The sequence below is a fragment of the Halyomorpha halys genome, unplaced genomic scaffold (genome assembly GCF_000696795.3).
Source record: "Halyomorpha halys isolate HHAL.00 unplaced genomic scaffold, Hhal_1.1 Scaffold102.1, whole genome shotgun sequence".
NCBI classification, from domain to species: Eukaryota; Metazoa; Arthropoda; class Insecta; order Hemiptera; family Pentatomidae; genus Halyomorpha; species Halyomorpha halys.
Window position 1 is genome coordinate 1,010,089 of NW_027113828.1, and position 14,320 is coordinate 1,024,408.

A 14,320-nucleotide genomic window follows, 5' to 3' on the forward strand; every position below is an offset into this window, starting at 1 on the left:
TACACATGAAAAATTTAAACTTTATTAAAATAAGAAATGCAGACAAGGTAGAAAATTATTATTTTATTTTGGGGTCCTGCAACAGATCTCTGTCATTACAGCCCTAATTTGATTTAGGATATTAATTAAGCCCTTACTTTATTTATTATTTCCTCTAACGGAACATTTTTCAAGCCGGATATGACACAGCTTCTTCTCTATTGGTTCTGGAGCCAATGTAATAATATATTTGCAGATGTATCCCTGACTGCCGCGTATAAAGTAGTCCAAATGAGGAAAGACTAGTACATTTCCTCTTTTTGTTAGAATGGAAATTTGTTTGTTCCATGATACTCCCTATTCATAAGATCCATTATTTTTTTCCTGTTTATAATTGTATTTTAATTTAGTTTAATAACAAACCATTATATAATAAATAGCAGTATTTTAAGGTTAAAGTGAATTTTCTCAACTTTTAAATTGGCATTGTTTAAAATAATTTAAATTCCCAGACTTTTCTCATTGCTAGATATCCTGCATAAACAAATGAATAAGCACGAAGATATTTAGTTAGTTTCATTAAATATTTTTTTCTTAAAGAACGAAGGTGGGAAGCTATTCTTCTTTAATTCTTTTAACTAAAGGAATGTAGATCCTACTTACTTTCTATGGAATATTTTTTAAAATTTATTTTAAACTAATTTTTATGATCATCTATTTAAACAAATATAATTAATTTTTATAAATTAGCTAATATTAAACTAACCATTAAAAATATAAAGTAAATGAATTTTACTTAAAACATTTTTGTATTCATTTTATTTTTTTACTGTTTAGTTTTTAAGATTTACAAAAGATTTTTTTTAGGTATTATATAAAATATTTAGTCACATGACTGCTTCTCATTCTCATAGACCTAATGACACCATCACCTCTAGAGAAGAAGGCTAAGATACTCGGGTATGTATAGGCTAAGATGTTTTAGTACCTACAGACAAAAATGCCTCAGTACCTATAGAGAAAGATGTTTTAGTACCTACAGACTAAGATGCCTCAGTACCTATAGACTAAAATGCCTAGGTACCTATGTACCAATTTTTGCCAAATCAGCCATGTCGTTGAGTCAATTAATTTTATACAGCTGATTCATCATCAGGCCACCTCAATGACACCATAATATTGCATTGTTATCAACTTTAGGTATTTGTACTAAATTTCAAATTGATCAGATGATCAGAAATGAGATGAAGTTTTATTATGGCCTGTCTTAGGCAAGTGCCTTTTTAAATCAGCGTGATCTTGCTCTGGGATTAAAAAATAATTAAAACTGAACTAAAAGTTTTATCTTCAGATGAGATAAAAACATAAAGTGAACAATCATAGTTCGCAGATTAGGCATAATTACGTCAGAAAGTTCATAGATAATAAGGAAGGGAGGAGGGGGTGCTGCTGGAAAGGTTTGTACAGGGCCTTGTATCGCTCCTCAGGGGCCCTCATTACATGCACACCATTTGTAGCAATGAAACTAAATAAAAGAGTTTAAAAAAAGGGACACTTGTTGTTTTTCAAAAATATTTTGGTGAAGAATAAACCAAAAAATACCTAAAATTACAATGTTCATCAACATACTAAACCAACCAACCTTATTGCATTGATTCAAATTGAAAATGGATTGGTCAATGACATATTTTAAAAACCCCTATTTTCACTCAAAAAACCTTAACACAGACTACTACAATTACCATAATAAGAAAGTAAATTTGAAATACCTAATATTTTACCAGAATAACTGTTTATATAAGAAATGAAAAAAAATTATTGATAGTTGGATACTGGATTATCTAATAATAATTACTTACGATGAATGTTTTCTTCTCCTTCGACCGCAGGAAGATAATAATCAATATATCGATCAGCGGTAGTAGAAGCAGAATCCAGACCAGAAAGGGCTACGTTTCCATAATGAGTAGAAGAAAGAACCTGGTTCGCCTTGTCCCAACCTTTATTAGTAATTGTATGCACATGTTCAACAGTTGAAGCTGAAATCTGAGAAACCTTTGTTTTTGCTGTTTCTACAATCTGAAATCAAAAGATTTTATAACAAAGTCTGTTTGCGGTATTATGAAATAGAATAGATTCCCTACTACTAAATAACAGTTTACATTGCACCACCAATATCACTTTTTAAAAAGAAATTTAATCTAGATTTTATAGATTAATTTATTTAAATTAATGAATTAATATAATCATATCAATAAATTAATTTATCTAAATAAATAACTTAAATCTTTTAGAAAGTCTGAAAATATTTAAGCATACATTAACTAACAACAAAGAAAATTATGTAGTTCTTGTGTTAAAATACCTATTAGTTTGTCTATTACATATTTATATATTTTGGTGCAAAATTGCCCTTATAAACTAAATAATACTTTGCACAATGTTGTCAAATATGAAAATTTTGGGGTGAGTTTAATTCAGTGGTGGGGGTGAGTGCAATACAGTTGTGGGGGTGAGTGTATAACAGTTTTGGGAGTGAGTGTAATAGAGTTTTGGGGGTGAATGTGATACAGTTGTGAGGGTGAGCGTAATACAGTTGTGGGGGGAAGAGCATAATACAGTTTTGGGAATGAACGTGATATAGTTGTGGGGGTGAGTGTAATACAGTTTTGGAGGTGAATGTGATACAGTTGTGGGGGTGAGTGTAATACAGTTTGGGGGTGAATGTGATACACTTGTAGGGGTGAGTGTAATACAGTTGTGGGAGTGAATGTAATACAGTTGTGGGGGTGAATGTGGTACAGTTGTGGGGATGAGAGCAATACCAGCAAAAATGTATTGGCACAACCACTTTCTGATTTCCTTCAAGAATTATCACAGGAACAAAGAGTCTGGACAGTTTAATATTTTATCATCATCCATATTGCATCAATAAACACCAGAAGTCTTGATTTGATTTGATGACAATGATTATAAGAATTTAGATAAGATCTTGTGCAATTTAAGGTCACTTCCAGGATAAAACTGTTTTAACCTAGGAGAAGATGTAGGATACAGTCAGTAAAGAACACAAAAAAAGTAAAAAACTTATTTACTAGTGCTAATGGTTCAGCCAGAATTTTAGGGCTTAACCAATAAAATTAAGACTTGAGCTTTGACTTGATGCAACAGTTTTGATCTTTATTATACAATAATCTAGTAATTATAATATTATAAGGAACAGTTTGGAATTTCCCACCTCTTCTTCATTTTCCGTCTGTTAGTGTTTAAATTTTGTGTTCCCACATCTACTTTTCTGTTGTTTTTTTTTTTTTTTTTTTTTTTTGTACAGTATATCTCCTGTACTTTTTTAACTGAATATTTCATGTATTTTTAAAATTTTTATTCTTAACATTGCTATGTAATTTTTTCTTCTTGTTTATTTTATATTAATGCTATTTTATGTCTTCCTTCATTTATTAATATATAATTTTCTTATCACTTAATTTTTACATAATATTTATCCTACCTCAATTTACCTTATTGTTGTAATGTTCTTAGTTTTTTTTTTTGTATCTTTTTAGCCCGGCAAAGTGGGGCGAAACGTCGACATTAAATAGTTAAAACTATTTGTTCTTTTTTGACCTGTGTAAGTATATTTGCTCCCCACACGATCCAAAACTATAAGTTATAGCTTGGAATCTGTCATGAAGCTGTTGGACAAGTACACTAGCGTGGCCATTAACCCCTCAGTACGCCTAGTACGCCTAGTACTTGCCCATTTTTCTGTAATTTAATTTTTATTAGAAAGCAGAAAGCTAGGGATGACGCGTCCCTGCCTTTCCCTGCGTTCGGTATTATGAACAAAAATGATATTGCTTACAAAGATTTCGGAGAGGGATAAAATAGGTTAGGAGATTCAGTTTTACTAAATAATGGGAATAGAGGATTAATATTTTAACAACTATCAATTTTAGGGATTACACAATCATTACTAGTTTGGTAATGTAAAGAATGGGAGCGTAGAGTCGTCAGCAGTTATCTCCTAAAGAGGGCGCTCTATCGTCGACTGCGTTATCTAATCTTTATCTCAAGTGGGGATACAGCCCTCATGTTGAAGTACCCGCATGGCTTTCACCACAATTCGGATAATTTTTTGTAGTTCTTTTCTCCCTGATTCAAAATTGATGTTTGTATTGAAGAATCAACATCATCTTAGGATTGCCAAATTTTTCGCAAGTCAAATTGGGACCCCAAACCAGTAAGGTTGGTCGTCGCTATCCAAACGGTGTCACCATTTGGATAGCGACCCAAATGGTGACACTTTTTCGTAAACTTTTATCTTTTGGTTTTCGAAAAAATAATAAAGAAAATTAAATCGTTGTTTTATAATATTAAATATTACATTTGCTAATTACTATTATAAAATTGTTCACCATTTAATATAAACAAGAAATATGTGTATGGAAGAACGATGGCTAATTATAAAACCTATTTTGGTCTAAAGGTTTTCGTTAATAATGTTAATCTTCTAAAATACTATTCTAGAATCCAACATTGAATTCGAGAATTACATTGATAAGTTGCAAGTTGTCAATCAAGCATTAATTGAATTATCGTTTTACTATTGGTTGAGGTAGAAGACGTACGAAAGTATACAGATTCCATTTCTTGGATTATGTATGTAGTAATAATGATATTAAACTCTTGTGAAGGGTAGAAAAAAAATTTTTAAAAACTATTAGCAGAAAAGAAAAAACTTGGATAAATGTCGCACTTTGCTATCTACAGCTTTCATATTAGCCTCAGCCACCCTTATGGCCAGAAAGCAGGAGCCTGTGTTTTTTAATGCCGTTTATAATTTATTATGAATTATTTAGAGGTGAGATTATCACACAGTCGCCAACCTTGCCTCACTCAATAAATCCAGAATATTAGACTACTGAGTTTCTTCTCCCTCGGATTTTGGGCTAATATTTAGTTTATAAAACTAAGAACTTTCAACAAGTATTTGTTGATTAAAACAAGAATAGTAAAAAGATAAATTAAAATACAGAGAACAATTTTAAACATCAATTTGTATATTGGCTAATTATTTTCATTAATGACTCTTGATAATTAAAAAAAAAATCAACCCTCATCAAAATTATAGATTATATTTCAATAAATGTAGAATCCAAAAAATGAATTATAAAAAAACCCTTAGACTTCCGCGTCTTTACTACAATATGCCATAATGAACTATCATAAGTGCTTGAAAAACATATAGTTAAATAAAACTGTGAGAGGTAAACTATGTCAGAGGATCGAAAAAGTTACGAGATGACTCTTTGGCTTTCAATTAGTTGTAGTCTTCATCAGAATCAAGAGGTACTGCATGCATACCCATCCCTAACCACAATGTGGAGTGTAAGGCAACAACTAATGCACAGCCACCACCACGATGTAGAGTTTGAGGCAACAACTAGTGCACACCCGACCACAACAATGTAGAGTGTGAGGTAACTAGCAGTTTTGCACTACCTTTTCAGGCAACTCTTATCTCATGCACACACTTCATTCATTCTAATCCACTCATCCCTCATTACAACCATGCACAAACCGCATGATAGCTTTTTTTTATTTATTTCCCCTTTATCACTATTTCTGGCATACGGGGCACACCATTTGTAAAATGTTTTGGTTCAATTTCATTGGTGCATTTCCCAAAAACATACCTCTAAAAATGTTAGTCCCTTGCCTACTGACTCATATCAGAGAACACGATTTGTTCCATATTTATGGTGATTCTTTTGTTTATTTCAGATTTTTTTTAAGAACTGGTTGTATTACTGGATGAATTAGACAGATTTTTTGAATGGGAGAAAAATAACCTTCTGCCTGTTCATGGGAATATTGTGTTCCATACCACTACCACCTCACAAAGAAGGAGGTTCCAGGTGACACACAGCTGCCTGATGTCCAAGTTCGCAGCAAATTTAAAGATAGTTGCCAGTTTTATCAGCTATCAAGCAAATGCTGAATAGGAGAGCAAATTTTAGTAGCTAAGACAGCTGTCACTATGACCTCTATTGAAGGTCGCCTCTGTGCTGTTTGATATTTATTTTGCTAAGGATATGGTAGTGAAGATTCACCAACATTTTCAATTTTATTAGTCTGAATAGTTATTATTTTTTTCTAGTATTTGATTTTTCTTGTAGATATCTAATAATAATATTAGGTGATAAACGGGTGTCTCGTAATAAGTTATGAATATTTATTTATGATTTTTTTTTGATAAAACAGTGGATAAAATAAAAGTTTTATTCAACTTTAAAAAAACAAACAATTTTAAGAAATGTAACCTATAAATAAAATTCAAAAAGTTGAACTAAAACTTTATTGTAGTTCAAGAATATTAAATTTTTTATATAATTTCAACTCAAAAGTCCTGCATGATAGAAAAATGAACTAAATTAGTTAATCATTACATATAGATCTAAAGTTTTAGGTGACATGGACCCTCCTTCTTGGGGAATATTTCAAAACAAAATTTTTAAAAAATTACTTAGGCATTTGATTAATATCTAATTTTTATCCTTTTAGAAAAGATTAAAAGTTTTTTCACAAGATGTTAAAATTCAATAAACTAGATATAAAAATAATGATTTAATAATTAAAAAGGAAATAAGATAATTTAGAATACCTGTGCAGGAGGTTCTTTTACAATAGGGACCTTTTCCTGCAACACAACCAATCCTTTGCAGAGTGTGTCATCAACAACTTGAATTGGCTGTTGAAATTTGTTTGCCACTGGTGCTACGGCTTCAAGTGCAGTCATGAACGCACCTTCGGCAGACTGAAGTGTCCAAGTTAACAAGCCATTACTCTCTTTTACTTTTTTGTAAACATCTGAAGATGTATTGTAAGCACACTCAACTAGGGGAATTTCCTTTAGCTTACCAATAACATGGATTTGGGGCATTTGAACATCCACTGACCTGTAAATTGAATTGAAAATTATTTTAAAATAAGCTTAACTTTTTTATTAATCCCAAACAATAGAAACCTATTAGTTCTCATTAGATTGCTTTAAAGTTCTTACCTAATATTTTCTATCTACCACGAAATTTTGCAGAAATATAAAATATCACTTCACAGATTCAATAACAAGCAATAATTTATACTTTGATATGCTTCCATATTATTCATATTCACTGCAAATTAGTTTTGATTTATATCCCAGCAATCATTAATTTAATAATAGTTTAATAACTTTACCTTAGAATCTGGTAAAGTCAATGCCCTATGAAATGATCTTTAGTTAATGGTTTTACATCCCTTATTTTTTAAATATTAAAACAAATTGTGGGATATTAGATAAAAAATAAAATAAATTATGCTACTTTTCTTAGGTCAACTATAAAATATCTTAAAAATACATACACTAATATATAAATGCACTGATTTTGATAAATATTCCAGTTGTATAAAATCCAGTCATTGATTTGATTATTTTTGTGATGGTATTGACGCTACAAAGAATATGGCTTTTTCAAAAATCTTAATGACATTGCAGAGCCAGTGAGAAAGTTAAAAATAGGAAGTGACTTTCCCAACAATTGCAGGTAAATAGAGAGTGAAAGTAGCTGCTTCATTTTGGGATTGTTGTACAGCTTGTTAAGGCAGTCTGATGGTACCACAATAAGATTCACATCCTACTTACATTACTCCTTATTTCAAAATTAAATATTATATGAAACAATAATATCCATTATAGAAGAATTTCATTTTAATAAAAATAATATATAAATTAAATCAATTACAAAATCATTGAGGATCAGGCAAAATAATAATAAAATGAAAAATGGAATACTTTAATAATGAAATCATAAATTACTTAGAAAATATTTACCATAGAATCTTTTTTTTTAAAAAACCATATGTAATACAACCTATTAATTTAATGTGTTTTCCGTTTTAGAGGGATCAGAAAAAAAACTGATTCATGTGGATCATGAAGATCCTAGTTCAAATTAAATTAGATACTGAAGAGGGCATTTATTTTTTTTATAAGCATTATGGTCCTACAAGAACCTGGGGCTTCCTTGTAGTGTTTCTCCACTCTCTCTTGTCTCGGGCAGGAGGAGGACAGAGAATCCATGAAACATCCAAATACAATGTATGCATTGAACATAATTGTGTTGATATTATTTACACGTTGGCAAATAAGGTGATGAAATATGGTTGAATGTCAAGATGTGGATCTAATTAATTAGAACATTCATAGAAGCAATAAAATACAAACAGTTAAAAACCAATCTAACATGAAAAATTAGAAATTTGTTGTGTGGATATGACAAACATTATATTTATAAAAAAAAAATTAAGTAGAAATAGAACTGAATAATAATTTAAAATTTAAGTTGAAATTCTACCAAAAATCTAATAGAGTTTAGTGGGCAAATACAAAGAACTATAAAATGAGTTTTGTATCTGTAATAATAACTTTAAAATAATAATAGTAGTTAGATATTTTGTTTCGAGAATTGCACATAGATTTAAAAATATGTTTGAAATATCATTGAGAAGAAATTCATTAGAAGTATGGTCCTACCAAACTAAAGATAAGAGGAAGGTTATATTATGACTTGTTAAGAACTATGAAAGGAGGAATAGACCTGTTGATTGGGATTCCCTCATGACCTTCATTATTCCATTGAAATGATAAGTGCATTCATCCATAGAGTGATCCAATATTACACAACTTTTTTTTAATTCCAAACAATATTCATTAACTGAATAATCCCAGTTATGACTAAATACCTTATTAAACAAATAAATAATGAATAAAACATTGTTTATTTTTTTAGATGTGTTTGCTATCTATTAAAATTGAATTGTGAATAAAGGAGATGTATGACAAGAAAAATACTAGTATGTTTAATTGAATGTTTTAGTATCTAGGCATGTTAAAATGCACTATACACTATCTAGTCTTGGATTTTGGTATTATTCATATATTTTTGTCACAACAAAGAGAAAAGCAATTAGGAAAGTATAAGTATGAAATTAGTAAACATGAAGCTTCATTAATGTTTTAGATATGTTACACTATAAATGTAAATATTTTTATTTAAATAAACTTTATAACTTTACAAATATTTTAAATGAATACCTACATTTTGGAACAATATGAGATTTCTCTGATAAGACAGACAAGAAGCAACCAACCTCACTGGAATTTTGCCTACTGACTGGTTGAACTGAGGACAAAGAGAAGATATACCTACCCCCACCAGCAATAGTTCAATCACTTTCTCACTCAAGAGCACACCCATAGAAGAAGGGGACAGAAGAGATTCAAAGATCAATAACCAGTCATCATAATGTAATTCACAATAGAACTTTCTCAATAGTAATTTATCCTAAACTACTCTTTGTTGGATTATTCAATGTTTGAAAGTATCTATCAAGTTAAGATGTATTTAAAATGTAGACCTTAAAATTTAATGTTTAAAAAAAGTATAACTACTATAATAGCCTATCAATAATATTCAGAAACTGGAATGTGAAAGAAAAAAAACTTCTTTCAGAGTAAAATTTAAAAAAAAAAATTATTCTTTTAAAGCCTTGTTTTAATTATTAAACCTAACTAAAAATAATTTAATGAAGTTCATTAGTTTGATAAAGCTGAAATTAGAATAATTTTATCTAGTCTCTGAAGAAAAGAGTGTTCTTTGAAATCAAATATGCTCTGTATTGATATAAAGTATTTTAATAAAGAAATAACTCAGTAAATTATAATTATGCTAAAAATTTAAATAAAGTATTTCATGTCATATTAATCTATTTCCAATGGTCTACCAACAGATTTAACCTCACAAGAGGTCTCTAATTACTTGAAACATGCACTAAAAGATGCTGCTGCCTGTCCCTTCTAAATAATAAAGGATTCAAGTTGTGTCAAATATTATTTATTATAATTTTAAGACTTTTAATTACAGATTAACTCAAGACTATTATCACACAATGTTCTTCAAGAATATTGTCTGATAATAGTCTTATGTTAACCTTAAGTGACAATATAGGTTGATTTGACTAGATTATTGATCTGGGCAGAATAGCCTGAAAAAAAGTTTTTAATTCTTGAATGAGAGGGGTAATTATATTTTAGATGGTCCTTGAGGAAGACCTGGTTGACCAAAATGTTGAACATTTACGGTTATAATAAAGAATTCCAATAATGAAAAATGTTTGGCACTTAACTTGCATACAAATAATTTTATTTAAACAATAATTCCAGTCTCAAACAAGTGATAAGATTATATATAAAATGAAGAATTTATTATAAATATATAATTCTTCAAGTCTTAAAAGTTCATTTATTTGTGGTGCTTTGATCACTTGGTCTCTCCATTGTTTTATAATGAGTATAAAAAACTAGTATCCACTAAATAAAAACATAACAATTGTTTTACAATTGCATAAATGTTTAAAAAAAAAAAGTTTTTAGGCTGAATTATTTATTACAACTATTCTAAATTAATTAAAGGATATTACTAAAATTAGAATTTCATACAATTTTGTAACATTTTTATTTAAGGTTATGAAACAGCACATAAATTACTGAAACCTCATCTCAATTATACAATTAAATCATTTGGGATAAAAAGTTGATCCTTTTCTATATAAATTCTAATAAAAATAAAATAAAGGAGAGTTCCATAAAATGAAGAAGCAAAGAATAAATGATAAACAGGAAAAATAATCCTTTCATGTAATTATCACAATAATATGAATAATAAATTGGTATGTGGAGGTTTTAGGTAACAGATATCAGTCATGTAAGTTTGTAGTGCATGTGTAGGCAGTTGATAGTATTACAAACTACAAAGCAAATCCTGATAGTATGACAGCAGGTATCAATTAACATGATGTCAATGGTTGAAACAGCTGTCACTGTGGAACCTCTGGTTTAAGGTGAGAAAGGAAAAGAAAACTTTTTGTGTGTAAGGAACAAGAATTATTATTAATTATAAAAAGAAAAAGAAAAAACAAGAACTATTATTAATTATAAAAAGAAAAAGAAAAAACAAGAACTATTATTAATTATAAAAAGAAAAAACAAGAATTATTATTAATTATAAAAAGAAAAAACTGTCATCTCTGAAAACTAATTGAAATAAAACTGAAGTGTTTGGCTTAAAACATGGTAACTGAAATTTTCTATAAATTGAAGTTTTTAGCATTACCGACTTTTTAATCACTGATTCCATAAATTGTTGAAAGAATCTTTAATAAATTTGTTTTCTTAAGAGTATAATGTTGATAATAAGTTTATGAGTTATAGTTGATGACTGTTGATAAAAAGTAAAACATTTTAATTAACAAACAATTTAACATTGTAAAAGTTTTCATTTTATAAGTTACCATGTTTTACAACCGAATACCTCAATGATTACAGCCTCCTAGCAATACAGTATAATGATTATGGCCTCCTTGCAATACAATATAATGATTATGGCCTCCTAGCAATACAGCATAATGATTACAGCCTCCTTGCAATACAATATAATGATTACAGCCTCCTTGCAATACAATATAATGATTACAGCCTCCTTGCAGTACAATATAACAATAAAGGTCTCTATTGATAGAGAAATATATCTACAATATTTTGTAGTTAAATAATAAAAAATAATGTTTTATTGCATCCCTTCAGTAGGAATTTCAGGAAGGACAAATAGTGACCAAGCAGGGAAACAGAAGGTGCCGGTGTGTTGTAAATTGTGAAGTGATTAGTTTTATACAATATCTCAGTCAAAACAAACAATATAACCTGACAATATTCAAATAAATATAATCTCATGCATTATTTGACAAAGCAGCTGGAACCCTGCTAGGTAAAAATTATTTAAAATTTTGGTTGTAAATTAAACTTATAAAGACAGTTTTTAGTGTCCCAGGGAGTAAAAAAAAGTTATCATTTGCAAGGCACTGACCAGGAAGTGGTGCTACAAGAGAAAGTGAGGGGCGACATCAGCTTCTGAGTGCTAACCATTATTAACAAAGAATTTTGTAAATATCATTAAAATAAAATTTAGGACAAATATTACAATTTTAGTTTATTTTTATTAAATTCTTATTCCTCGAGAATTTGATGATTCTCGCCAACTTCATGTACAGAATCAGATTAAAGATGATATTAAATTTGAACAGGGGATGATATTACATCCAGTAATACTGATTTGAACAAGGGATGGTATTTTCATTATCCAATCCACTTTCATTGTAATTGTTTTTTTAATATTTGACTTTTATTTGGAAATAATTAAAAATATTTGGTATTAATCTTGTAGGAAACTTAACATTCTACACAAATGGTTATTACCCATTTTTTAATAAACTGTAGAAGGATAAATGACACCTTTTTGCATTTTTTTTTTATCTAAGGACATATTGATGGCCCTGTGCATCAATAGTTGTTAAGAATTTTCCAACGTAATATGTATGAATCTTCTTGGAAGTTTTATGCTCTTTTACAATGCTAATAACTTTTTATTTTTGCATAAAATGTGCTGGGAGTGAGTTAATGAGGAAAAACTGAAAAAAGATGCTCTTTCTTAGTAGTTTTAAGTTTAAAAAAACACACATGGAGGAAGGTTAAAAACTTGGATTTTTTAAAACAAGGGCAATTGATATATCATATCTGAAAATGAAGTTTACTCCTCCTTTCCTAAGCCAAACTGATAATTCTTCTGAGCTATGTATGCAATCATAAAACAATACCTCTAAATTTTAAATTATATATAACTAAATTTATTTGTGCTCATTGTAAAAATTTTGAGGTATAAATCTTTTTTAGTTCTTAAAAATCAATATTTTATGCCAAACCAGATTGTACAACAATTTTCTCAAATTAAAAAACAACCAGTAGTTTCCGTATTAAACATCAAACTTTAGGGAAGATTTTCTCAATTTTTAGATGTAAATAATCCAAATATAGTCTTTTATTTTTTTACTTGTTTTCCTGTGTATTGTAATAATTATGTAAGTGAACTGTCAAAATCTTTTTCTTGATCATGTAATACTCATATATATATATATATTTGCAACAACTATTGATTTTTAAATGTAAAAAAAAAGGAGTCACTTTAGACTTTTCAAGGTTAATTCAGGTGGTTGTTTATTTTTCCTCTATTGAATTCAATGTATAAGCAATGCTAAAGTGCACCTAATTGTCTACAGAGTGTGAAAGTCAAAATTTATCATTAATTGAAAAGTTTAATATCTGCTTCTAAGATGAGCGTACCAGAGTGCTTCTCTATACAAGGTTGCTTATTGCTCTGTAAGTATCTCACCTTTTTATAATGGCAAAGAACTTGATGAAATTTCTAGAATTTTCAAAGGTTAATAGTATTATTTAAGTATTTAGATAAATAAAGAAACTTTTTATTTTGTTATGCATTTTATTTGATATTATTTTACATACGACAGACAATTGTATACACACAGATTATCTTTACAAAATTACAACTAAATCGGTACATTGAGATCAATAAACATAAATTGGAATGAAGTATTTGAATTAAAAAATATATTTGAAAATAATTTTAAAAAATGTAACAGAACCATAACAGTTTATAGGCAACACTTAGAAGCAAAAAAAAAAAAAGACGGTATGCATCAAGTTCTGTACATATTTTAAAAACTAAATATTTCACAATCAAATAACAATATATCTATAAAACTATAACAATATAAATTAACTTGAAATAATTCTATGCAGGAAATTGTGCACTCACATTGCAAACATCAGAATTCATTGATATTTAGTAAAGTGTGCAAATAAAAAAAAAAAAAATGGAAATTTTCAGATTATCGGCTTTTTGCTCATCAGAACAAAATTGATAAATTTTATGTATATTGAACAAATTTTCAAACTAGATTTTCTTAAAATTAAGATTAAAACACTTTGAATCTTGTCAAACCAAGGTAATGACAGGTGGAAACCCTAATACAATACTTTAAAATTTAAAATAATGTGTAGATAGTCGACCGTAGATTACTTATTGGAGAAGATGGTCAGGGAGTGCAGTCAGCAACTGACCGCACACCCCGACCATCTTCTCCAATAATTTAAAATTTAATGTAATGAGGTGTATATAGTTGACCGTAGATTACTGATTGGAGAAGATGGTCGGGGGTGGGTGCGGTCAGCAAAGGGGGTTGCTGACCGCACCCCCCAACCATCTTCTCCAATTAAAATTTAATGTAATTGGATTTTTTTTAAAGTCACATGTAAAAACATAAAACATAAGCGCACATATAAAAAATTTAAACATAAAAAGAAAATAATTATTTTCAAATTTCTTTCATT

The 14,320-nt window shown here is 29.0% G+C and overlaps 1 protein-coding gene across 1 annotated transcript in view; it reads right to left on the minus strand.

Moving 5' to 3' along the window:
* Positions 1 to 9,432, minus strand: part of LOC106677540 (lipid storage droplets surface-binding protein 2) — a 12,442-nt gene extending 3,010 nt beyond the window's left edge. The window contains exons 1-3 of the mRNA XM_014415554.3: positions 9,120 to 9,432; positions 6,644 to 6,938; positions 1,839 to 2,058 (exon numbers count right to left, since the gene is read on the minus strand). Coding sequence (XP_014271040.1) covers positions 1,839 to 2,058; positions 6,644 to 6,938; positions 9,120 to 9,121 — 517 coding nt within the window. The 5' untranslated portion in view covers positions 9,122 to 9,432. The remainder of the gene's footprint in view (positions 1 to 1,838; positions 2,059 to 6,643; positions 6,939 to 9,119) is intronic.
* Between the last annotated feature and the right edge of the window lie 4,888 nt (positions 9,433 to 14,320).